Below are 24,209 nucleotides of genomic sequence, written 5' to 3' on the forward strand. Positions count from 1 at the left end.
GTGTACAGGGTTGGTCTCCACACTGCTGTCATACGGAGACCTCAGAGAACAGAGCTCGCTTAGGTGGAAGCGAGCAGCCTCTGGCTCAGCGTAGATGCGTCCACCTGACCAGACATGGGATCACCTCAAGTGGCAGGGAGCTCCTCATCACTGCAGGCCGTCGTGCCTGAGCAAGGCTGGAACCAAGGGCCTCCTTTTAAGATCCAAGTTGGGAAGGCTGTGTGGTGCCCGACAGAGAGGACAAAGCCACTGGAAGGGGTGCTGAGGGGCTGCTCCCCTTTTATTATTAACAGGAGGTTTCTCTAACAGGAGTGTGACACCCCTCCCCTGTGGGGCCATTGTCCGACCTGTGCGTTGTCCCTTCAAGTACCCTCTCAGAAGAAGAGCCCCCGCATCCGCCTGCCAATGCCTTGTCGATCATAGAGGACGTTGAACTTGTTCACGAACTGATTCATGGTGTTGCAGGTTTTGGTGATGGTGCCAAGGTAGGCCATGAGCCCCACGTCATTGCATTGCTGGAAGGAACAGACCAGTTGCCCGGGGAACAGCGGACCGTCCCAAGTCCGCCATTACGGAAATGACGTACAAAAAAGCCCCACCTCCCCAGCCTGGGTTTTATACTCACATCGTAAAAGTCTGTCTTGAACTTGTCTGTGCTGAGCACCGGGAGGCAGTGACACAGAGCATAGGCCTCCCGCAGGATCTCATGGTTGAAGGGGACCTCTCCTAAAGGCACAAAAGGAGTGCATTAGTGATGCCGTCACCTCCCCAGGAGGGAGAGGAAAAGTGGTACGAATGCCAGGGAGACACTCCTACCCGCTTCGGAGGCCTTGACGTACTCCAAGATGAGCTTGACCCGGCTGTGCAGCATCTTAATGGCGCTGTGCTGCGCGATCAGGTGCTCAGCCACTGCAGGGAGACAGGCGTGGGCCAAGGTGGGAAACGCACGGGGCCAGACTTCCCAGCCCCACGGCCAAGGCAGCCCTGCCAGCCTTCCTTACCAGTGGAGTTCTCCCCGCTGCCTGTGGCTGTCATTCGGGCCACATGGTCGACACCAATGCGTTCCGCTTCCTCCGTGGCCAGGGTGTAGGTCAGTTCGGCAAACAGCATCGTGGCCTACGGGGCACAAGGCAGAGTCAGAAGCAGAGGCCAGGAGCAGGATCGCAGGGCTGAAGGGCAGGGCATTACCTCTCCATTGATTATATCGATGACAGACTCAAAAACACTGACAGGAAGCTGGAAAGAAGCAAGAGACGGCTCTTACTGAGCTACCAGAGGCCAAAAGCCGGGCTGGGCTCTTCTCCACGGTAGATTTTTCCCATCTAATCTTCCCAAGGACCCACTGAAGTGAGAATAATCCCCATCTCACACGTGAGGTGAAAAGCAGTTTAGAGGTTCAACGACTAACCCAAAGTCACACAGCTGCTGAGTGGGAGAATTCATCTCAGGTGACGATGCCACCCACCAGAGATGGGGTAAAGGACGGGAGGGGATAGGCCCGGGGTCAGTATTACTCACATCTGTGTGCTTGGTCATAGGGTTCAATTTAAGAAAGAGCGGGCTCTCGATGATCTCGCACACCTGGAAAAGGGGGTGGTGGACGCGACTGTCAAGGCCCACCTTGCTCCCTGCCTTCACCCTCGTGCTCTGCCCCAGCACGCACGTGTGAGCCTGTGTACCTGCTTGTGGACGTGGATGTCGGAGGGGTCAGGCGGCCCCCCGGTGGTATACCAACCCAGAAACTCCAGCTCCTTGAACACCTGCTTGACTGCAAAGGAAAGAGCCAAAGCACAGGGTATTTCTTTAAACCACCCTCCCTTCATTGGAAGCTCCTGGTATATTTTTCATCAGCTTCTCCCCTCCCCGCTCAACTCCCAGCTCCGTTCACAATAATTAATCCCTTATATCTTCTCTCATCCTTTACTGTCTTTGCAGGGGGGGCGGGGGGTACCTAAATGTGTTCTCTTTCTGAGACCCTCTCCACTACTCTCCTCCTTCCCCCACCTTGTCCCGTTCTCCTATTTCTTCCCAACACTCTCCATCTTCCCCACTCTGCTTTTGTTTCTTACTCCCACTCCTCCCCCCCCACCCCCAAGTCTCTTCCCCTCTCACACTGCTCCTCCTTGGTGTAGTAATACTCCTTGTCAATGATAATCTTCTCCTCCACGGTGTGGGAGAGCAGCTCAAAGGAGTTCATCACCTCGATATTTCGGCCCTCCTGTTTCCCGATCAGAGCCCCAATCACTGGGGGGAGAGAACGACATGGAAAACATGAGGGTCGGGAATCTTGTCCCTCATCATTACGGCCCAAGGGTCGAGGTCAGTGTGAACCAAACGCTGGAGACACGGTGACCTGGGGGAGGGGGAGCCGGCCTCAGGAACGGAGGGGGCAAAGCCCCCTATTTGGGGGAGGTGACCAAGGAGAGGAGGTGGGAGAATTACGCCGAACACGCACCCTGCATAGGCCGCCCCTCCTGGGAGCGCATGCGAATCCAATGGTCTGAAATGTTGAGAATGACGAGGGGATGAAGAGCGACGGAGACGCTCCCCGTCACGCCGGAGGCCATCACGCTGGGGACTACTGAGGGTGGAGGCAAAGGAGGGCGAGTGAGAGTCGGGGCCGCACGTTCTGCCCCGGAGCTGCGAGCGGGAGACGGCAGAGCCGGAGCCATACATCCCTCCCGCAAGTTAGTCCAGGGAGCGGTATTGCCGTCCCGCCTGCTGACTCCTCCCGGGAGCCCAGGGGGGCCTTGTCGCTCCCCGAGGGGCGTCACCAGAGGCCGCCCCCGCGAGGCCCGTTACCTGCTGCATCCACCTCCATCCCGCTGCTCCCTCCAGTCCCGTTCGCCGCCGCCGCCATTTTCCCCGCGCCCGCCAGCCTCGGCCCCGCCCCCTCCCTGCCGGCTTCCGTAGGCCGGCGGCGCATGCTCAGTGGGCGCGGGGCCTCGGAGGGCGGGGCGGGCGGTCCCGGAGCCGGCGGACTTTGGAAGACCTGGGTCCCGCCTGTCGCCTGCAGCCGCGGGTGAACTGGAACAAATTACTTAACCCTGTCCCCTCCCAACCTTACGGTCCTCGTCAGTAAAATTGGGATAAAACGGCCTAGTTCCTAAGGCTGTTGCAGAAGGAGTGAAAAATCATGTGTTTGCCCTCAGAATAAAACCCAAGCCCCTAACCACGGCGTGCAAGGCCCTGCAGGATCCGGCCCCTGCCTGCTAGCTGGCCCTGTCCTGTGCTTTGCCCCCTTGGTCCTCGTGCTTCAGCCACACCGGCTCTCACGGCAGTTCCCCTCGCACGTCCCGCTCGCTCCCACATCCCACGATACCTGACACACGCACCCAAATAGTTTTTCAGTGAATGGTTAATTTGAAGCGGTTCACCTGGTGTCCTCGCCGCCTTCCAAATACCGTATTACCTACAGTAGTAGGAACATTCCCAGCACTCCCTAGCCCTTCCCAATCTCCCTCTGTCCTCCATCTCCAGCAGCCTTTCAAAATTGGCTTCCGGCAAACCTAGCCCTCTCCAGATCTCTCCACATTCCTACACTCAAGCAAGCTGTTGTACGCTGCTTTATCCCCTCTTGCTGCTCCTACAGTTTGTCTGGCTGGCTCTTTTAATATGTGTCTGTACCACACCCAAAGTGTAGGCTCTCAGAAAGCAGGTGGACACCTGTGTCCGGATCCCGCAGAGTCACTCTAGTGCCCACAACCAGCAGGTACGGAGATGTGTTCTGGTTTACCACCTTCCTCATCTTCAAGTCCAGCCTTTTAGCAGCATCTTCAAATCTCTTTCTTTGTCCCTCTGTTCCCTTTGTCACATCGCCTTCTGTAATAAAACCCCCGCCCTGCTTCCTTCTTATAAAGACACCTGGCATTCCATGTAGTGCCCACTGGGATGACCCAGGATAATCTCCCCATCTGAAGATCCTTAACTTAATCATAAATCCATGATAATCTCCCCACCTGAAGATCCATAACTTAATCAGATCTGCAAAATCCCTTTTTCCCTGTACAGTAACATTCACAGGTTCCAAAGATTGCGACCTGGCTGTCTTTGGGGGCCATTGTTCAGCCCGCCACAGCACACGTGGGCCACTGTGGGGGAGCTGGAGAGCAGTGCCCTCAGTCGAATGGTCATTGTCTTCGTGATCTAGCATTATGTCAGTCCATGAAGAGAATCCTAGTGGCCGAACCAGAATTAAGCTGGAATTCTCTAGGCTCCCTTTTGGCTGGGCTGTACCCAGAGGATTGGAATTCCCTAGGCTCCCTTTTGTTTGCAATCGGGATGGCCTGGGGTAGCCATATGGTGTGGGGAAGGGGGGGCGGAGAGAACTGTCATACCGGGGAATGGTCAGGGCAGAATCTTGAATTTTCAAAACAAGTCTAGAAAGCCCTCCTTTCATCCTGATCATTACCCAAGAGATGGCTGACCAGGAGGAGATAAACACTTTCAGGGAACAGCGACATTTAGCAACCAGGATGTCTTACTAAGGTCTGTGGACCAGGAGGAGGTAAGGGAGGTCAGGATGATCTGCAGGAGGCTGTGCCAGCCCTTGGCACTCAGATGCTGCGGATGGTAGGGAGTGTAGAATGTCCATCCAACACCTTGACTACTGACCCATTGTTGGGTAGCTTTTTTGAGAAAAAGCTTTGTGCACCCCAATGTCAGACTGTAGATGATCTGCAAAACCTAAAACATGACACAGTTTAGCTTCAAGGGCGATAATGATGTGGCCTAAGTCAGGGGATCAGCCTGGAACAGGGACATCAGCACCAGGAGAGCCCCTAGAAGGGGTCGAAGGTTCAGTAGAGTCGATTTAGGTGTGGGAGGGAGCTTCTGGGCAGTGCAGGCTTGATCAGCATCTTAAAAGGGCCAGCCTTATCAGAGACCAGGTCTCTGCCATGAGCATGCACACGAGTGACTCGACTGACAGAGCCCAGGTGTGTTCACTGCCCCCAAAGCGTGCGCCTTTCATCTCCTCTGTCATCTTCAAGTGGCAAACCAAGTAGCCAGGTCATTGGCTGACAGCCCAAGTCAGCGAAATGTAACCAGGCTCCTGGGGTGGGGGTCGGGGGGCGGCGGGGAGGGCTAGCCAGATCTCCGATGAGAACAGCTTTGAGTTCTGCCCACTGAGCAGAGCCCTGACGTTGGCTTTCAGTTTTGGGTAGCCGGCCCTGAAGCTGGTCAGCAGCAGACAGCCAGTGCACCCCCAACAGGGTTCACCTTAGCTGAGCCATCAGCGAACCAAGCCCAGGCATTCAGGGGAAACTCTGAGACTTCCAGTCCCTGCCGATCCACGTCTTGGTTTCAGGTTTCTTCCAAAACAGGAGTGCCACTTCATGTAAAACCCCTCTGGGGCCGGACCGAGTGTGCTCTTAAATATACCACTCCTGTCTTACTAGTGAGGCCGGGTTGGCTCTTCCCACCTTGTTATTCATCAGCTTTGACTTGATTCACCCCAAGATGGGGTATCAGGCTGCAGAGCTACCAAGCCCCCAGGGTCTGGAGTTCTGCACGAGCAGGTATGCCGCCGGCTGTGTCCCACAGGTGGCGCTGTTGCACCGACACTGGCGGCACCTGAGTCCAGCTGTGATTTCCCTTTCTCCCCCTCTGCTCGGCGATCTGTACGTCCCACTGTCACCCGCTACATACAGCAGTCCCTGAATGGGAAAATCCCCTCTAATACTTAAGGCACTGGAAAATTGCGAGCATATACACACCAGTTCCTACTTACATCTTTAGGTGTAAAAGCAGCAAAGACATCGGGCCCCACGCAAGGTCACCTGAGCTTCGCTTCTCCACTGCAAACCTTGTCCAGACCCCGGCAGCGGAATTCAGGCACGTCCTCCCCTACAAGAACAAGGACCAAGGCATCTAACCCGTTTGTCAGGGGCTACAACGACAACCAGCAGGAGACCACACGAATCCTCACTGCCACAACTGCACTCCAGGCATGGCTTTGGGAATAATATTGCTCATGCACTTGGAGTTTCCTCTGAGAGAGATTTGACCGCGTTCCTCAGCTGCCTTACCTCAGGCTGCAGCCTCAACCCTACAGGACGATTCACCTGGAAGCTGCCCCATCTCTACGGCTTCAGGGCCGTCCAGGACTGTGGATGTAGGGGGTAAAAAAAGAGCTCTAACCCACTTGGTTTGCTGAGTGGCACACTGTGGAGACAGGAGCTGGCCTATTAAGAGTTGGGTCCTGAGGGCAAGACCCTGTGCTTGTCCCAAGGCCAGCCCAGGAGCCAGGGCCCTCCTCCACTCCAACCTCGCGCAGGAACCCCCACCACTAGGCCGGTTTCTTCTCTTCGCCCGGCCCCTCCTGCCCAGCAGCCCGGTGCAGGACCAAGAGATGCATCGGACCACTCGGGAGTCCTGGACATGTGGAGACAGAGCAGGCTGAAGCTGTGGAGAGGGACAGACAGGACGTCTGGACGTCCTTCTGCTACAGCTCTACGGATGGGGAGCATTGTGACTGGGGACCCCCCCCCCCGGATCCCAAACTGAATGAGGGCGATACTCCAGCTAGATTTTAGTTGTTATTGGAAATGGATGCATGATTCCACAGTTCTCTATCCCCTTTAAACCAAGTGCCCTGAGACCGCGGGGATAGTCTCTGCAAGCCGTGGAATAAGAGGAGTCTCTTAATCCTTACCTTTTGGTCAGAAGCGCTGTGCTAATTCCTTTGGGTCACTCCTTTACCAGGCACTTGCTTATGGCAAGGGCAGCTCTGGGGCATCACCGTGCTGAGGGCTTCCTGCCAGTAATCTGAGGTTCAGGGTTCAGGGTTCAGGGTTCAGGGGAGGGGTTAGTGCTGTGACCCAGTGCTTCACAGGTGCTTATCATGTAGCCGCTCCAGACTAACTCCAGGGAGAAGTGGGGAAGGGAGGGCGAGGCAGGGCGCAGAGAGATCGCAGAATCCAAAGTCAGGATGCAAGTCAGAGCTGGGGCTCATGGGACTGCCGGGCCACAGCTGCTGAGCAAACTGGCCCACTTTCTCCTCTGTGGGTCTGAGCCCGAGCGCCCCCTGCTCACCCACGAGCACGCACACGGGCCGGCAGGATATATCGGGAGGCACAGCTAGGGGCTCAGCCGCACCTTGTGTGTACTGAAGGCTGTTCTGAGGCTAGAGGAATGGAAGAACTAGACTCTCACATCCACCAGCGGGTCCCACTGACAGCCGCAGGGCAGGGAAGCCTCAGCTGGGCTGTGGGTGCCGTGGGTGGGCTGCAGGTGAGCTCAACTCACTCGACAGGCAGTATTTTCAGCTATGGCAAAAATTCATGCGGGTTTTGTGCAAATGAATTTTTCTTTTTCTTCTTTTTTTTTTTTTTAGAGAGGGGGAGAGTGAGCGGGGGCGGGGAGAGCGGTGCAGGGAGGGGGGCGCGCAGAGGGAGAGAGAGAATCTTAAGTACGCTCCACGCTGGTCTCAATCTCACGACCCTGAGATCATGACCTGAGTCAAAATCAAGGGTCCGATGCTTAACCGACCGAGCCACCCAGGCGCCAAGAATTTTTCGCTTTTGGATAAATAGCCACAGCCCCTGTGCGGGCGTGCCCCGTGAGCGGCCGTGCCCCGTGAGCGGCCGTGTGGGCAGATGTGGCTGCGCTGGAGCCCAGAGCCTCACTGCTTCTTTTAGGGGGAGGGAGTTGCCCTCCTTCTCCCACAGGTCATCTCCCAGCAGCCACACGTGGGTGTGACCCGGGCACTTGTCCCCGCTGCTGCTGCTCGTCCCCCCCAGGCATGCCTGCAGCTGGCTGTCGGGCTCCTCTAGGATGCTCTGCGGCAACCGCGCGCAAGTTTCCTCCTCTACGACCTGCGGTCAGGAGATGAGAGAGATGTGCATACCTTGTGGGTTAGGTTACAGGTCAGGAAGTTAAGTCAGATCAGAGAGCGATTCTCTCTGAAGCCGGAGGCCCGGCGATGGGAAGGGTCAGGGCTGGGGAGAACGGGCTTCTGGAAGGGCCCAGTGGGCTCCGCGGTTGCAGAGGGGTGGTCAGCAGTGGGAGGAAGAGGTTGGTATGGGGATCTCGCAGAGGGAGAAACAAGAGCACCTGGCAAGCAATGCCGTGCCCAGGATGAGGGAACCGGAGGATCCGAAGAGAGAGTCATTTTTTGACTCTCAGGACACCGGGATCCGCTCGGTCGGCTAGTTCCTGCAGTCCTGCCACTGCTCGCCCTCGTGTTCTAGACTGTAACTTCTAGGTGGGGAGGCACCTGGGCCCATTTATCTTTGTGGCCCCACAGAGCCTTAATCAGTTAGAAAATTAACAAGTTTCTTTATAGATGGTACTCTCTGGCCAATTCTTGGCCTACATGAAGAGTGAGCACCTTATCCTCTCAGCCCATCCTCCCGGGCAGTGAGGGGAGGGTGTGTGTGTGTGTGTGTGTGTGTGTGTGTGACGGTGGTGGAGAAAGTGCCTACAAGACGGGGCCTGTGCACAGATGACTAGGTTGTGTGTGTGTGTGTGTGTGTGTGTGTGTGTGTGTGTGTGTGTGTGTGACGGTGGTGGAGAAAGTGCCTACAAGACGGGGCCTGTGCACAGATGACTAGGTTGTGTGGATGGGAGGCCAGCGAGGCCAGCGCCTGAGACCGGGATTCGGTGACCTGCAACTGATGGGGGCGCTACCGAAAGTGACCGACTCAGGAGGCCTGTCCAGTCCCAGCCCAACAACAAGACCAGTCGTTTTCATTAACATGGGCCTGGAGGGGGCCGTCACGGGTGGCCCTAGGAGAGACACTGCTCCTTTGTGCCAGGCAGGGTGTCCCGACAGTCGCCTTTGGCCAGTGCCGCATAAGCCAATAGCCCGAGTGTCCTCTGGGCTTCGCTCCCCCCCAGCTGCAGCACCCGGTTCCTGCTACAGCCCGGAGTGGCTGGCAGTGAGGATGGGGTGCTGGGCACGGGGGTGGCCCAGCTGCCAGGGTGAAATGCAGCAACATGCAATTTAGTGGATACACTTATAATAAAGTTGGGGAAAACTGCAGAAACCAAAATTCAGTTTTTAGATGAAATAATGGATTTTCCTAATTTAAAAATATGAGCCGGACACCTGGGTGACTCAGTCGGTTGAGCATTTGCCTTCGGCTCAGGTCATGATCCCAGGGTCCTGGGATTGAGCCCCGCATCGGGCTCCCTGCTCCACGGGAAGCCTGCTTCTCCCTCTCCCACTCCCCCTGCTTGTGTTCCCTCTCTCGCTGTGTCTCTCTCTGTCAAATAAATAAATAAATAAAATCTTTAAAACAAACAAACAAAACAGGCCGAGAAGAACATAACTCAGGCCTTGTTCTCCTTCAGAAGGCAAGTCACTGGAAATTAACCATGTTTTCTGCTACAGTTAGTGGGTTACCTTGATTTGTCTGAAGAAGCCTTTACAAATGTCAACAAGCGTTAAGAGCTACTTGTGCGCTCTGTGGAATCTGGCAGAAGATTATTAAAGTACAAAGAGCAGACTCCAGAGCCTCCTTCTGCACATCAAAGGGCCACCCGTGATGTGAGCTTTCATCCCCTTCACATCCCAGCATCGTCCTCCTGCCAACCAGAATGGTAACCGTGGGTTGATCATCAGTCTTTACTGGACCCCTTTCCCGGTAAAGAATTTATAGTCCCTATTCTGAAAGCTGAGGGTTCTTTTTAGTTCTTTGATTTCTGTTATTAGGGTGAAAATAGAGATATGTGAGAGAGTTTCAGTTGCTGGAGACCTCTGTCCCAGCTGAGCTCCTTCTACTCACCGTAATTACCTTAAGGGGATTCTCCTCCTGAGTCCACATGGTCAGCAATCCTCTGGGCCTTCATTTCTTCTATGAATATCCTCCTAGTTCATGTGATAGGAGTGACACCTCAATGGGATCAAGCACAAGAGCTCTGGGTTCATTTTCCCCACAGTTAAAAATAAAAGGCTGATCTCATCTCAAATTCCTTAATTAGATCTATAAAGATCCTTTTTCCAAATAAAATAACATTTACAAGTTCCAGGGATTAGGGCTTGACACCTTTGTGTGGCCATTATGTAACCTACTATGGTAGAGCATCTTGAATAACGGCAAGATCTATTTTACAGGCAGATTTAATTGGAAGTAGGAGATGAGGCTTATTCTTCAATTCTCTTTATCAAATTGGGCCCTTCTCCACTACTCCAAGTGGGTTACTGCTTCCAATGTGTTGATGGCATCCCTCTTTCACCCAGAGACCACAGGTAGTGACAAAACGTGGATTACATGTGGCTGGCTGTGGGGGCAGGCGGAAGTAAGACAGGCCATGGCTGGAGGAAGTATCTTCCTAGGGGAGATGCGGTTAGCAGAGGATGGAATCATTAAGAACATGGAAGGGATGTTGATTGTGAGTGTGGGATACAGGGGCATTCTTTTTTTTTTTTTTAAAGATTTTTTTTTTGAGAGAGAGAGAACACGAGAGGGGGTAGGGTCAGAGGGAGAAGCAGACTCCCCGCTGAGCAGGGAGCCTGATGCGGGACTCGATCCCGGGACTCCAGGATCATGATCTGAGCCGAAGGCAGTCGCTTAACCAACTGAGCCACCCAGGCGCCCCCACAGGGGCAATCTTAAACTCCCCTCTTCCTCTTCTCGGCAGCTGCCAGAAACCCACACTGAGCCATCTGTGAAGGAGAATGTACGTAGCGAGTGCTTTTTGTTGTTGTTTTTATTTTTTTCAGTAACCTCTCCGCCCAACGTAGGGCTCGAACTCACAACCCCGAGATGAAGAGTCACACGCTCCATGGACTGAACCAGCCGGGTGCCCCAGCAAGTGCTTTTGGGAGATGACACCAGCTACTGTTCACTGAATTAATATGGCAACTTAGTATGTCATGTGCAGTGCTTGAGGCTTTCACATACATTCTGTACCCAGAAGAATCTGTGAACTAGGGCGTGAGGAACCAGACTCGGGGCCTCCAAGCAATTCAGTGGTGGAGGCAGAATTCTCACTGAGGCTTTGTCTGCTTCCCATGCCCAGGCTGCCTGCCCATTTATCTCAGAGTCGTGTAAGTTGTTCTGGACTTTTTGTGGAATGTTTCTTTTCTTTACCACAGAGATTGATGGCACTGGCCTTTTCTATTTTCTGTTCTCTTAGACCAAGACTTGACAACTGGGAAGAAGCTGAGCACTCCAGGAAGGGGTGACTGTGAAGCAGCAGGTATAAATGGAAGACTGGATGAGTATTCTACATCTCCGAGCTGTTTAGAAATAGCAGCAGAATTCCACGAGAGAGAAAAGTATCCCCTTCCCCCAGGTCGTGTCCGAGCCCAGCAACAAGGCATCCCCAGGAAGCTACCCCCCATTGGAGAAAAAGCCTGTAATCCTAAGAAAGCCGATAGAAATGTCAATATCTCATAAGAAGAACGATCTTATGGGATGTCTGGTTGACTCAGCTGGTAGAGCAACTCTCAATCACGAGCTCATGAGTCCAAGCCCCACAATGGGCATGGAGCCTACTTAAAAAAAAAAAAAAAACCTGGGGAGTGCCTGGGTGGCTCAGTTGGTTAAGCATCCAACTCTTGATTTTAGCTCAGGTCTTGATCTCAGGGCTGTGAGTTCAAGCCCTGTGTTGGGCTCCACGCTGGGCATGGAGCCTACTTAAAAAAAAAAAAAATCTTAAAAAAATTTTTAAATACCAAAAAGAAAGAAAGAAAGAAAGATCTGATAAGAAATGTAAATTGGGGGGTGCCTGGGTGGCACAGTCGGTTGGGGGTCTGACTCTTCGTTTTGGCTCAGGTCGTGATCTCTGGGTCATGAAATCGAGCCCCTCATCAGGCTCTGCACTCAGTGGGGAGTCTGCTTAATATTCTCTCTCCCTCTGCCCCTGCCCACCTATAAATAAACAAATATCAAAAAAAAAAAAAAGAAATGTAAATTAGGTTGCTCAGCCATTGGTAAGCATCAGAAAATCCCCAGACTAAAGAAATCCTATTATGTAGTGATTGTGGGAAAACCTGCATCAGAAGCCCCACCTTCTGGCATCTGAGAAAACATGCTGGAGAGAAGCCCTTACTCAGCACTGGAAAATCCATCATGGGGAGAACTCATTTAAGTGCAGCGACTGTGGAAAAGCCTTGAGGCAGAACACACCTCACTGACATCAGAGAATTTGTTCTAGGGAGAAACCATATAAATGTGAGTGCGGAAAAGCCTTCAGGAATTGCTCACAGCTTTCTCAACACCAGAGATTCCAGAGTGCGCGCGCGCACTCTCTCTCTCTCTGTAAAATAAATAAATCTTAAAAAAAAAGAAAAGAAAGAAAGAAAAAAAGAAAAGAGGGACCTTACCAAGCACCTGAGAGTTCACCTAGGGGAAGGCTTGAGATAGCCTCCAGGCAGTTTGGATTCCATCTCACATACAGTCTCTCTGTTATACGAGTTAGGATTATTTAGGAACCCTGAGCCAGGGAGGGCCTGCAACTGTCCTGAAATGGGAGGAGTATTCAGTCATCCAAACTCATACTTCAGGAAAACCTGGTGAGTTTGGTGTACCAAAAAGACTCCAACACTGGGAATGTACTTCATGACACTGAATTATACACATAAAAATGGTAAAATTTATGTTAAGTATATTTTACCACAATTTTAAAAATTGCCCCAGGGGCACCTGGGTGGCTCAGTCTGTTAAGCATCTGCCTTCAGCTCAGGTCATGATCCTGGGGTCCTGGGACCGAGTCCTGCATCGGGCTTCCTGCTCAGTAGGGAGCCTGCTTCTGCCTCTGCCTGCCTCTCCCCCTGCTTGTGTGTGCTGTCAAATAAATAAATCTTTAAAAAAAAAAACTAAAATAAAATAAAATTGTCCCAAAGTGTATTGTGCTTGGTGTATGCAATAAATCCCATTTTTTTAAATTTTTTATTTATTTATTTGACAGAGAGGCACAGCAAGAGAGGGAACACAAGCAGGGGGAGTGGGAGAGGGAGAAGCAGACTTCCTGCCGAGCAGGGAGCCCGATGCGGGGCTTGATCCCAGGACCCTGGGATCATGACCTGAGCTGAAAGCAGACGCTTAACAACTGAGCCACCCAGGCACCCCTAAATCCCATTTTTTAAAAAAAGATTTTATTTATCAGAAAGAGGGAGAATGAGCAGGGAGAGGAGCAGAAGGAGAGGGAGAGGCAAACTCCCTGCTGAGCAGGGAGCCCAATGTGAGGCTCGATCCCAGGACCCTGGGATCACATGACCCAAAGGCAGACATCTAACCGACTGAGCCACCCAGGTACCCCAAATCCCCCCTTTTTTTTAACAAAAAAAGGCTAACAAATATTTGAATCATATTCTGCAACTGTGGAGTCTATCTTTTGAGGAAATTTAGGGCATGTTAAAGACAGATGTCTTATGATGGCTCAAAAGTATATCAAAACTGGGAATTCCTCTTATAGCAGACGAGATTAATCTGAAAGAGTCTATAAATGGTCTTTAAAAATGACTCGAGGGATATCCATTCTGTCTAGAAAGACACCACAGGACCTGTCTGGTGTCTCTCTAAGCCATGAATTGCTCCTGGTAGATCCTCCCACTGGTATGAATGATTAGTAACACGTCCTGAGCACACACTTCGCGCAGCCTTCTAGGCAAACCCTTGGCTGTGTGTTGGTTTTTTTTTTTTTAAGATTATTTATTTATCTATTTGAGAGAGAAAATGACATAAAGAGAGAGAGCATGAGAAGGGAGAGGGTCAGAGGGAGAAGCAGACTCCCTGCTGAGCAGGGAGCCCGACGCGGGACTTGATCCCGGGACTCCAGGATCATGACCTGAGCCGAAGGCAGTCGCTTAACCAACTGAGCCACCCAGGCGCCCCACGTGCTGGCTTTTAAGCCTCACAAAACTCTTATCAAGTAACTCCTGTTCACAGAAGTGACAACTGAGGCTTAAGAGGTGAGTCATTTGCCAAAGGGTCACTTACAGCAAGTCAAGGGACACGGCTAAGAATACCTGACTCTCAAACCCATTGTATTGGTTCTATGCAGACACGGACCATCTCTGAACAATGAGTCTCAGTGGCGATTAGGCTGCCCATCAAAGGATCTGTTAGGTTTGTGGTAAGGTAGCATTCCAAGAACAGTCTGTGAAGTCAAGACAGTAGGAAATGGCTTGATAGGTAATGCCCATGAAGTCAAGGATCTGATTGGATAAAAGTTTGTTTCAATTCCAGGGCGCCTGCCTGGCTTGGTCAGTAGAGCATGTGACCCTTTATCTCAGGGTCATGAGTTTGAGCCCCATGTGGGGTGTGGAGCCTACTTAAAAAAAAAAAATGTGTCTCAGTTCCATCAGGACTTGATCACATTTTGAGTTCATTATGCTATTCACTCAAAATAAACAACTCAATAAATACACCAAGTCCCTGTTGCCTTTCCAGTTACAGCTCCATAACAAAGGAACAGCCCATGTTTAGGACACATCAATTTCATTCCTAATCCTGACTTTTCTTTGCTGCTTTCCAACACGACTCCTTGGCGCCAGAGTGAGCCCTTGTCAGTGGGGGTCAGACCACAGACCATGGTCACTCTGCTGAAGCCCTCCTGTGGCTCAGGTTCACTCAGGGAGCTGGTCAAACCTCCAACCGGGGGCTGCCAGCCGGTACATAACACGCCCTCCAGGTCAGTCTGGGGAGAGACACAGGAGGAGAGCTTTCTTGCAACAGAGTGGCTTAGTTGATTGCAGGGGGCTGGCTAGGCAAGTCTGAAATCCACAAGGCAGGCCATCAGGAGGGGCAGGCCCAACTCCGGCTCAAGCTAAAACTGCTGCCCACAGGTGGAATTTCTTCTGGGAAAGGAGCTCTGCTCTGAGCCTTTCTTTTTTTTTTTTTTTTAAGATTTTATTTATTTATTTGACAGAGACACAGCGACAGAGGGAACACAAGCAGGGGGAGTGGGAGAGGGAGAAGCAGGCTCCCCACCGAGCAGGAAGCCCAACGCAGGGCCTGATCCCAGGACCTGGAATCATGACCTGAGCCGAAGGCAGACGCCCAACGACTGAGCCACCCAGGCGCCCCTGCTCTGAGCCTTTCAATGGACTGAATGAGTCCCACCTAGATTACCAAGGATGACTGTGCTTAGAGCTCTGATCACATGGACAAACTACACATCGTGGCTACCCCTCCATCAGTGTTTGACTGAATGGAGACTGTCACCTGGCCAAGTTGACAGGGAAGCCATCCCCTTACCTCTTGGATCTGACTTTCTCCTGCCTCAGCCCCTGCTCTTTGCTGACCTCTTATTTCTGGCCGCATATGAACAGAGGCTCCCGGGACCGTTGGGTTCCCTGCTGTACCCGCAGGTCTACCCCAGGGCCCAGGCAGCTGCTCAGTAAATATTAACTGAATAATGAATGTGCAACCTTTCACATGATGCTTGAGCCTCTATGGTAACACCCGGCCTCTTTCTGAACATTCCAGCCCCCAGGGCTGGCAGCTCCCTCTCTGGTCAGGCCTTTACCTCCCAACAACGTGACCCTTGGTCCAAACCTGTCTCTCAGCAGCTTCGCCTCCTGGCCGCTGACCCTGCCCCGCCTTGGTCTCCTCTCCCTGGCATAGCCCTTCCCGGTTTTCCATGAGCACCCGCTGGCCTCTGCTGCCTCCCAGCCCCCTGCCCTCCGAGCCTGGTGGCCAAACCAAGCGTGATTCTCCCCACCTGTCCCTCCTGGGATGGAGGGAGACTCTCACCTCCCACACTGTACCCCCACAGCCTCAGACTCCAGTGGCTTTGTGGTCAGGCCCGTTGTATCTTGGTACTCAGCTAAGCCAACCACCCTCTTGGTTTTCACAGAATCAACTTGCTTGTAAACCTCCTTTGACTTCCTGCTACCTGGGGGGAAAGTGAGCCAGTTCTCAGCTTGCCATGAAAGGCCCTTTCCCATCTGACCCTAACCGGGGTCTCCCGCCATTCTCCTGGGGGCACCCTCTCCTCCGCCACCTGCCCTCCTTCCCCTACACACCTGGTCCGCAGACCCTCTCCAGTGGGGGATCGGCCCACCCGAGTTTCTCCACCATGAAAGATGCCCCTCTCTCCGCCCTGCAGCCTGGTCTCCCCTCAGGGGACGCCACATTGGCCAGCAGAGCCAGTCTTCCTGCTTTGGTGAGTTTACTTCAGTGGTTAGAGGACCAGCAAATCCTGCTGTTCACCCCAGCGGGCCTCTCAGCCTCAGCCTTTCTTCTCTGTGGCTGTGACCCCCCACCTGGCCCACTGCCAGCATGTAAGCCAGCTTGTCTGGCCCTCCAGTGACGGGTTGAGAGAAGGAGCTCCCAGTCTCTGGCCGCTGGGACTCAGAGGTCCGGAAACCTCTACAAAGGGGGTGCAGCGGCAGGGAAAGGACTGGATTAACAGGCCAGGAAAGCGAGCACACTGTGCTTTCCCACCTCCACGGGAGCATCCACCTTGTGGATTGCCAACTGACCGGAAAGAGGATTTAAGTCGGGGTTCCCAAACTTGGTTGTGCATCGAAATCACCCTCGGGTGGGGGTGGGGTGTGTAAGGAACCTGAGCATTGCAGGCCCCGCCCCCAACCTCCTGATCCTCCCTGGGCAGCGTCCGGGGATCATGGGACCCAGGAAGACGGCTGTGCTCCGGAGGAGCCGGCGCCACAGTCTGCAGCCTCGCGAGGTCGGAGGGGCCAGAGGCGCGAGTCCCTGCACTGCCCGGACGGCGGGGGGCGGAGGGGTTGCTGGGGAGGACATACCTCCCCCCACCCCCCCCACCCCCGGCCCCGCGGGGCTACAGGCCGGTCTGGCAGGGGAGGGCCGGCGCGCCGGTCCCCAGGTTCCCCACGCGCGCAGGGCGGGGCAGGACGCGCGGGCTCCACGGGTCCCCGTCCCCGGCTCGGTACCCCTCTGATCAGCCCCTCCCAGGGCCTCCCAAGCCACCTCCCCTGACTGCCAGCCCCGCCTTTCCCATGAAAGTGCTTCCTGGCTCACCACATCAGCCTGCCCGGGAACATGGGGACACATCAAGCGCGCTCTTTTCTGCACCGCACATACATTATTTTGTCTACTCACCAATCCATGAAGTAGTTACTTTAAATTTTTAAATGTTTTAAAATGAGGGCGCCTGGGTGGCTCAGTCGGTTAAGCGTCTGCCTTCGGCTCAGGTCATGATCCCGCGGTCCTGGGATCCAGCCCCACATGGGTTCCCTGCTCAGCGGGAAGCCTGCTTCTCCCTCTGCCTCTGCCTCTCTCTCTCTCTCTCTCCCTGTCTCTCATGAATAGATAAAATCTTTAAAGAAAAAAAGTTTTTTTAAATGATCACGCAGGGCGCCTGGGTGGCTCAGTCGGTTAAGCGACTGCCTTCGGCTCAGGTCATGATCCTGGGGTCCCTGGATCGAGTCCCGCCTTGGGCTCCCTGCTCAGCAGGGTGTCTGCCTCTCCCTCTGACCCTCCCCCCTCTCATGTGCTCTCTCTCTCAAATAAATAAATAAAATCGTTAAAAAAATGATCGCACAGTTTTTCTTCTGTTTTCCAGTTCTATTAATTTTAGCACATGTATACATTCGTGGAACCCCTACATAACGGCCAAACTTTTCCAGGATGGCTGTACCATTTTACATTGCCACCAGCAACGGTTTCTTAGATAGGACACCGGGATGGTTACTTTTACGTGGCAATGTGACTGGGCTAAGGGATGCCCAGAGAGCTGGTAAGACATTGTTTCTGGGTGTGTCTGTGAGGGTGGTTATGGAGGGATTAGCATTCAAACAGACTGAGTAAAGAAGATCTGCCCTCACCAATGTGAGCAGGCATCATCCTGTCGGTTGAGGGCCTCAACAGAACCAAAAAGCAGAGAACAGGTGCATTGTCTCTCTCCCTCTCCTCCCTCCCTCCCGCTCATCCATCCTCTGCCCTCTGACATCGGGGCTGTCCTTGCTTCCCAGGCCTTCAGACTCCGGGAATTACACCAGCCTTTTGGACCCGGAATGAATTATTCCAGGAGCTTTTCTGGTTGTAGAGCTTGCAAGTAGAATATCATGGCATAGCTCGACCTCCGCAATTGCGTAAGCCATTTCCCATGATAAATCCCCTCTTCTATATCTCTCTATATCCTATTGTTTCTTTTTTTCTGGAGAACCCTAACTAATACAGACACCCAAAGCATAAGGAACCAAAAGAGAAATGGACAAACTGGACATCACCAAAATTAAAACCTTCCGGCTTCAAAGAACACCATTAAGAAAGTAAAAGGACTGGGCGCCTGGGTGGCTCAGTCGTTAAGTGTCTGCCTTTGGCTCAGGTCGATCCCAGGGTCCAGGATTGAGCCCCACATCGGGCTTCCTGCTCAGCGGGAAGCCTGCTTCTCCCTCTCCCACTCCCCCTGCTTGTGTTCCCTCTCTCGCTGTGTTTCTGCCAAATAAATAAAATCTTAAAAAAAAAAAAAAGTAAAAGGAGAACCTATAGAATGGTAGAAAATTTTTGTAAATCAGGCATATTTGATAAGGCTTACATCTAGAACATATCCTACAACTCAATAATAAAAAGTCAACCAATTAAAAGACAGGCGAAGGGTCTGAATAGACATTTCTCCAAAAAAGACATACAAATGGGGGCGCCTGGGTGGCTCAGTCAGTTAAGCATCTGCCTCCAGCTCAGGTCATGATCTTAGGGTCCTGGGATTGAGCCCTGTGTTGGGCTCCCTGCTCGGCAGGGAGTCTGCTTCTTCCTCTCCCTCTGCCCCTTGCCCCCCCTCCCCCGGCTTGTGCTCTCTCTTTCAAATAAATAAATAAAATCCTTAGGAAAAAAAAGACATACAAAGCAAGTGGAAAGATGCCCACCATCACTAGCCATCAGAGAAATGCAAATCAAACCACAGTGAGACCACTTCGCGCCCAGTAGAACTGCTATAATAAAAAGGATAGTGACGAGTGTCGTTGAGGATACAGAGAAATCAGAAGCCTATAATTGCTGGCGAGCATGTAACATGGGACAACCACTTGGGAGGACCATCTGGCATTCTCTCAGAAGGCTAAATAAAGCATTTGACCCAGAAATTCCTATCTTGAGTATATATACCCAAGAGAAATGAAAACATACGTCCAGACAAAAGCTGGTACACAACGTTCATCGTGCATTATTCCTAATAGCCCAAACGTGGCAACAACCCAAATGCCCCCCAGTGGATGAAAAGAATGAACAGACTGGTAAATGCATACAATGGAGTGCTATTCAGCTATTAAAAAGGATGAAGTATAGACTCAAGCGGCAACATACTTTTTTTTTAGGATTTTTTTAAAATTTTTTATTTGAGAGAGAGAGAGAGAGAGAGAGAAACAGCATGAGAAGGGGGAGGGTCAGAGGGAGAAGCAGACTCCCCGCTGAGCAGGGAGCCCGACGCGGGACTCGATCCCGGGACTCCGGGATCATGACCTGAGCCGAAGGCAGTCGCCCAACCAACCGAGCCGCCCAGGCGCCCCTCAGGCAGCAACATACTTGAACGAAGCTTGACATCGTCCTGAGAAGCGAAAGAAGCCGGACACAGCAGGCCACATATTGTGCTATGGCGATCCCATTCACGTGGAATGTTCAGGCTAGGCAAACCCGGAGGGGCAGACAGTAGACTGGTAGTCGCCAGGGGCTGAGGGAATTAGGGGGACGGGAATGACTGCCAAAGGGTATGGGGTCTCTTTTTGGGGTGGTGAAAATGTTCTCAAATTGATTATGGTGATGCTGCACAACTCTGAACACTAAATACCACTGAACTGTACCCTTCAAATGGGCAAACTGTGTGGTGTATGGATTATAACACAGTTGGTATTTAAAACATATGCCCAGGGGCGCCTGGGTGGCTCAGTCGGTTAAGCGTCTGCCTTCAGCGTGGGTCATGATCCCAGGGTCCTGGGATCGAGCCCCGCATCGGGCTCCCTGCTCAGTAGGGAGCCTGCTGCTCCCCCTGCTTGTGCTCTCTGTCAAGTAAATAAATAAATCTTTAAAAAATAATAAGAATAAAAACACATGCACAAATAAACCCAAGCAAGCAAGCAATTAAGGGAGTGTAAGGCATACAGAGCCTCTGCCAAGAGGTGAGCATTGGTGGAGCAGTGGGGGATTCACAGTGAGGAGAATCCTGGACCCTGGATGTCTACACGGGTTTTTTTTTTTTTTTTTTAATTTTTTATTTATTTCAGACACAGAGCTCAAGCAGGGAGAGGGGCAGAGGGAGACAATCTCAAGCACACTTCACACTGAGTGCAGAGCCCAGTGCAGGGCTCGATCTCACGACCCTGAGATCATGAGCTGAGCCAAAATCGAGAGCTGGTCGCTTAAGCAACTGAGCCACCCAGACACCCCACGCGCTGCTTTTTCTTCTTCTTTTTTTTTTAAGATTTATTTATTTGAGAGAGAGAGAGAGAGCATAAGCGGGCAGAGGGGCAGAGGGAGAGGGAGAAGCAGACTCCCCGCTCAGCAGGAAGCCCGATGTGGAACTCGATTCCAGGACCCCAAGATCATGACCCGAGCTGAAGGCAGACGCTTAATTGACTGAGGCCACCCCGGTGCCCCCCACGTGCTGCTCTTAGTAGAGGCTGCCTGTGGGGGTCGGATGTGGCTTGGCATGAAAAGATCCATGCCATCAGTTACCCTTGTGTGTATTAAGGGTAGCCAAATTTTCTATCAGAATTTCAACTGGATTAAGGATCAAGGGTTCTGTATGAGAAAACCCCCTCACATGTTAGGACCTGACTTTCAGAAAGCAGAGCCCTTCCTAGACTGCAATGCCTTCACTGGTCCTGGAATGTGGCAAGTACATTCCTCTCCAGGAGCCCAGTGCAGCCACTGTCCTCCCGCTTAGAATGCCTTCCCCCCATATTAACATACTCAGATTTTAGCAATCAGGAAAGGAGGGAAGGACATTGCAAACAGAGGGAACAGTATCAGCAAAGGCAGGACGGTGGAGAGTAAGTGCCGTGCCCATGAGAGAAGATGCTGCATGGTGGGTCCTGGCGGGGGCTGGCGAGCTCACAGGCCCTTAATGCTAGCTCCATGGGGTAGGTGATGGAAATCCATGACAGGGCACCATGACAGTTCTGAACATGTGCGAGACATGAAGAGTCACATGCAGCTGCTGTGGTATGGTTTTTCTGTGGTGTAATTAGAGCAGATAAGTATTACTAAAAAAAATTATATTTTCAATCTAGGTAAAAGACAGGTGTTGTAAGTAGCTTGAAAAGTTTTTTTTTTTGGTCACTAGTTACTGTTTATGATTCTGATGGTGCATCAGCTTCTTCCTACAGATGAGACGATCTTAAGTTCCTTTTCACTGTACTTTTCAGCCTGGTGTCCACACCGTGATGAAGCCGACAGGAATGAGGGGAGGGGTGGCAGGGGTCGTGCACGTTTCTGGCTAAATAGTTTTGTCTTAATGATTTCTATCTGCCCACACAGTCTTAAGCATCGTACCACACAGAGGAATTCTAGAGGAATATGATGGAGTCTTGAGGAAAGAGAAGTCACATGTTTGGCATGAAAAGAGAAATGGTTATCTCTATTTTACCTGTCCACGATTTCAATTTAGCTTTAATGCCATTTCCTCAACGAAGCCATTTGTGGCTGCTACCTGCCTCGCATCTTCCCAGGCAGAACACAACCAACTTTTCTTGAGTTCCCCCATTTCACTTGTAGATACTGCAGTGGTGTCATTGAGAGCCCTGGCTCCAGGGGCGCCTGGGTGGCTCAGTTGTTAAGCGTCTGCCTTCGGCTCAGGTCATGATCCCGGGGTCCTGGGATCGAGCCCCGCATCGGGCTCCCCGCTCAGCGGGAAGCCTGCTTCTCCCTCTCCCACTCCCCCTGCTTGTGTTCCCTCTCTCACTGTGTCTCTCTGTCAAATAAATAAATAAAATCTTTAAAAAAAAAAAAAAAAAGAGCCCTGGCTCTGGAGCCAGGCTGCCTGGGTCCAAATCCCTGCTTCACTACTTATTAATACTGTAACGTCAGGCAAGTTACTTAACCACTGGGGGCCTTGGTTTTCTCATCTGCAAAATAAGGATATTAAAAGGATCCCCCCCGCCAAAAAAAATAATAAATAAAAAATAAAATAAAATAAAAGGACTCCCAGCGTCTATGATTGCTGTGAAGACCACACAAGCTGGCATGGAGGTCAGCAGTCAATAAAGATGAGCTCTCATGATCTCGGTACCTCTGCTGGTGTCTCATTGTCCCCTATTAACCATACAGGTTTCCTGCCTCCCAGGGGACCAGAGCCCCCTTTGGTGTAGGAACCATGCTTTGTTGTATCCCCTTTAGGACTTGCGGAACTGCCACTGAAGAGCACCAGGACTGGTGGGAGGAGAGGGGCCTTGAAGGAGGGCAGGGGTGGGGGCAATTCCCTCTGGTGGTCTGGGGAGAGTGATAAGGAGATGAAGCCCCAGCTGGAGGCTCCAAACGCCTTTGTACCTCATTGTGCCATTTACTGCATGCCTGGGGGGCTCCCCCCCACTCTCTCCTTCCTTCCTTCTTTCCTGAAGAAAGGGAATAGAAATGGGGACAATAATAGTACCTACCATCATGGAATTGTGATGTGGATTGAATTAGGTAACATATAAAGTGCTTAGAACAATGCCTGATATGTAGTAAGTGCTCAATGGATGTTACTTCTTGCTACTTTATTTTCTTTCTTTTTAAGGATTTATTTATTTGGGGGGGCAGAGGGAGAGGGAGACTCTCCAGCAGACTCCCTGCTGAGCCTGCCGGGGGGGGGGGGGGGGGGGGGGGGCGGGGCTCAGTCTCACGACCCTGAGATCACGACCTGAGCCGAAATCAAGAGTCAGTCGCTCAACCAACTGAACCACCCAGGTGCCCCTATTTTTTTTCTTAATATTTATTATTTTCTGATTAAGAACGCAATGCTTATTTGTGGTAGAAAAGTGTGAAAATGTAGGGGAAAACTCACCACAGCGGGGGAGTCAGATATATGAATGAACAAATGAGTAAGCAGAAGGAAAGTACACACAAGATGCAGAGGTAGCTCACAGGAAGGGGGCGGGCACTATCCCTGGTAAGGCTCCACAGAAAAGGTGAAGCTCACGAGGAGGTTTGCAAAGGTGAACAGGAGTTTGTTAGGTGGGCAAGGAGGGGAGGGCGTTCGGGAAGCAGGAAGAGCACATGCAAAGGCACAGAGGCATGAAACAGCACGTGTGTTCCTGTAACCCTAACCGTGGTTTTGCATGGCTCCAGGGTCAAATATGTGGGAGGGGCAGGGGAGGGACTTGGGGTAAGAAGTGTGTTAGGACGGGCACCTGCGTGGCTCAGCCGGTTAAGAGTCTGCCTTCGGGAAACTGCCATCTTCCAGTAATTTGCCAAAATGACCAACACAAAGGGAAAGAGGAGAGGTACCCGCTATATGTTCTCTAGACCTTTTAGAAAACATGGAGTTGTTCCTTTGGCCACATACATGCAAATCTATAAGAAAGGTGATATTGTGGACATCAAGGGAATGGGCACTGTTCAAAAAGGAATGCCCCACAAATGTTACCATGGCAAAACTGGAAGAGTCTACAATGTTACTCAGCATGCTGTTGGCATTGTTGTAAACAAACAAGTTAAGGGTAAGATTCTTGCCAAGAGAATTAATGTACGCATTGAGCATATTAAATACTCAAAGAGCCGAGACAGCTTCCTGAAGCGTGTGAAGGAAAATGATCAGAAAAAGAAGGAAGCCAAAGAGAAAGGTACTTGGGTTCAACTGAAGCGCCAGCCTGCCCCACCCAGAGAAGCACACTTTGTGAGAACTGATGGAAAGGAGCCTGAACTGCTGGAACCCATTCCCTATGAATTCATGGCATGATAAATGTAAAGAAAATAAAAGACCTCAAGACTAAAAAAAAAAAAAAAGAGTCTGCCTTCGGCTCAGGTCATGATCCCGGGGTCCTGGGATCAAGCCCCACATCGGGCTCCCTGCTCAGCAGAGAGCCTGCTTCTCCGTCTCCCTCTGCCTGTCACTCCCCCTCCTTGTACTCTGTCAAATAAATAAGATCTTTAAAACAAACAAACAAACAAACAAACAAACAAGTGTGCTAGGAGGCAGGACTAGATAATGAGAAGTCTGCTTCTCCATGAAGAATTTGGTCACTGGGGCGCCTGGGTGGCTCAGTTGGTTAATCGACTGCCTTCGGCTCAGGTCATGATCCTGGAGTCCTGGGATCGAGTCCTGCATCGGGCTCCCTGCTCGGCAGGGCGTCTGCTTCTCCCTCTGACCCTCCCCCCTCTCATGCTCTCTCTCTCATTCTCTCTCAAATAAATAAATAA

At 51.9% G+C, this 24,209-nt stretch overlaps 2 protein-coding genes across 2 annotated transcripts; one reads left to right on the forward strand and one right to left on the reverse strand.

The window, feature by feature from the left end:
• Positions 1-250: 250 nt before the first annotated feature.
• On the reverse strand, positions 251-2,961 carry COPS6 (COP9 signalosome subunit 6). Its single transcript, XM_027610096.1, has 10 exons — positions 2,803-2,961; positions 2,456-2,581; positions 2,113-2,244; positions 1,680-1,768; positions 1,519-1,581; positions 1,189-1,236; positions 1,002-1,116; positions 817-909; positions 626-726; positions 251-515 (listed from the first exon to the last, which is right to left on the reverse strand). The coding sequence occupies exons 1-10, from the start codon at positions 2,924-2,926 to the stop codon at positions 375-377; spliced, it is 1,032 nt and encodes a 343-aa protein (XP_027465897.1). The 5' UTR covers positions 2,927-2,961; the 3' UTR covers positions 251-374.
• Positions 2,962-23,243: 20,282 nt separating this feature from the next.
• LOC113932074 (60S ribosomal protein L21-like) lies at positions 23,244-23,785 on the forward strand. Its single transcript, XM_035722326.1, has one exon. The coding sequence runs from the start codon at positions 23,266-23,268 to the stop codon at positions 23,746-23,748; it is 483 nt and encodes a 160-aa protein (XP_035578219.1). The 5' UTR covers positions 23,244-23,265; the 3' UTR covers positions 23,749-23,785.
• Positions 23,786-24,209: the final 424 nt, after the last annotated feature.

This window comes from Zalophus californianus, chromosome 10 (assembly GCF_009762305.2).
Source record: "Zalophus californianus isolate mZalCal1 chromosome 10, mZalCal1.pri.v2, whole genome shotgun sequence".
Classification (NCBI taxonomy): Eukaryota; Metazoa; Chordata; class Mammalia; order Carnivora; family Otariidae; genus Zalophus; species Zalophus californianus.

Coding starts and splice junctions, on each gene's coding strand:
- COPS6 (XM_027610096.1), bottom strand. CDS start 2,926: ATGCGCCGCCGGCCTACGGAAGCCGGCAGGGAGGGGGCGGGGCCGAGG. Junction 2,582..2,802: donor GATGGAGGTGGATGCAGCAG/GTAACGGGCCTC, acceptor CTCCACCCTCAG/TAGTCCCCAGCGTGATGGCC. Junction 910..1,001: donor CAGCGGGGAGAACTCCACTG/GTAAGGAAGGCT, acceptor GTCTCCCTGCAG/TGGCTGAGCACCTGATCGCG.
- LOC113932074 (XM_035722326.1), top strand. CDS start 23,266: ATGACCAACACAAAGGGAAAGAGGAGAGGTACCCGCTATATGTTCTCT.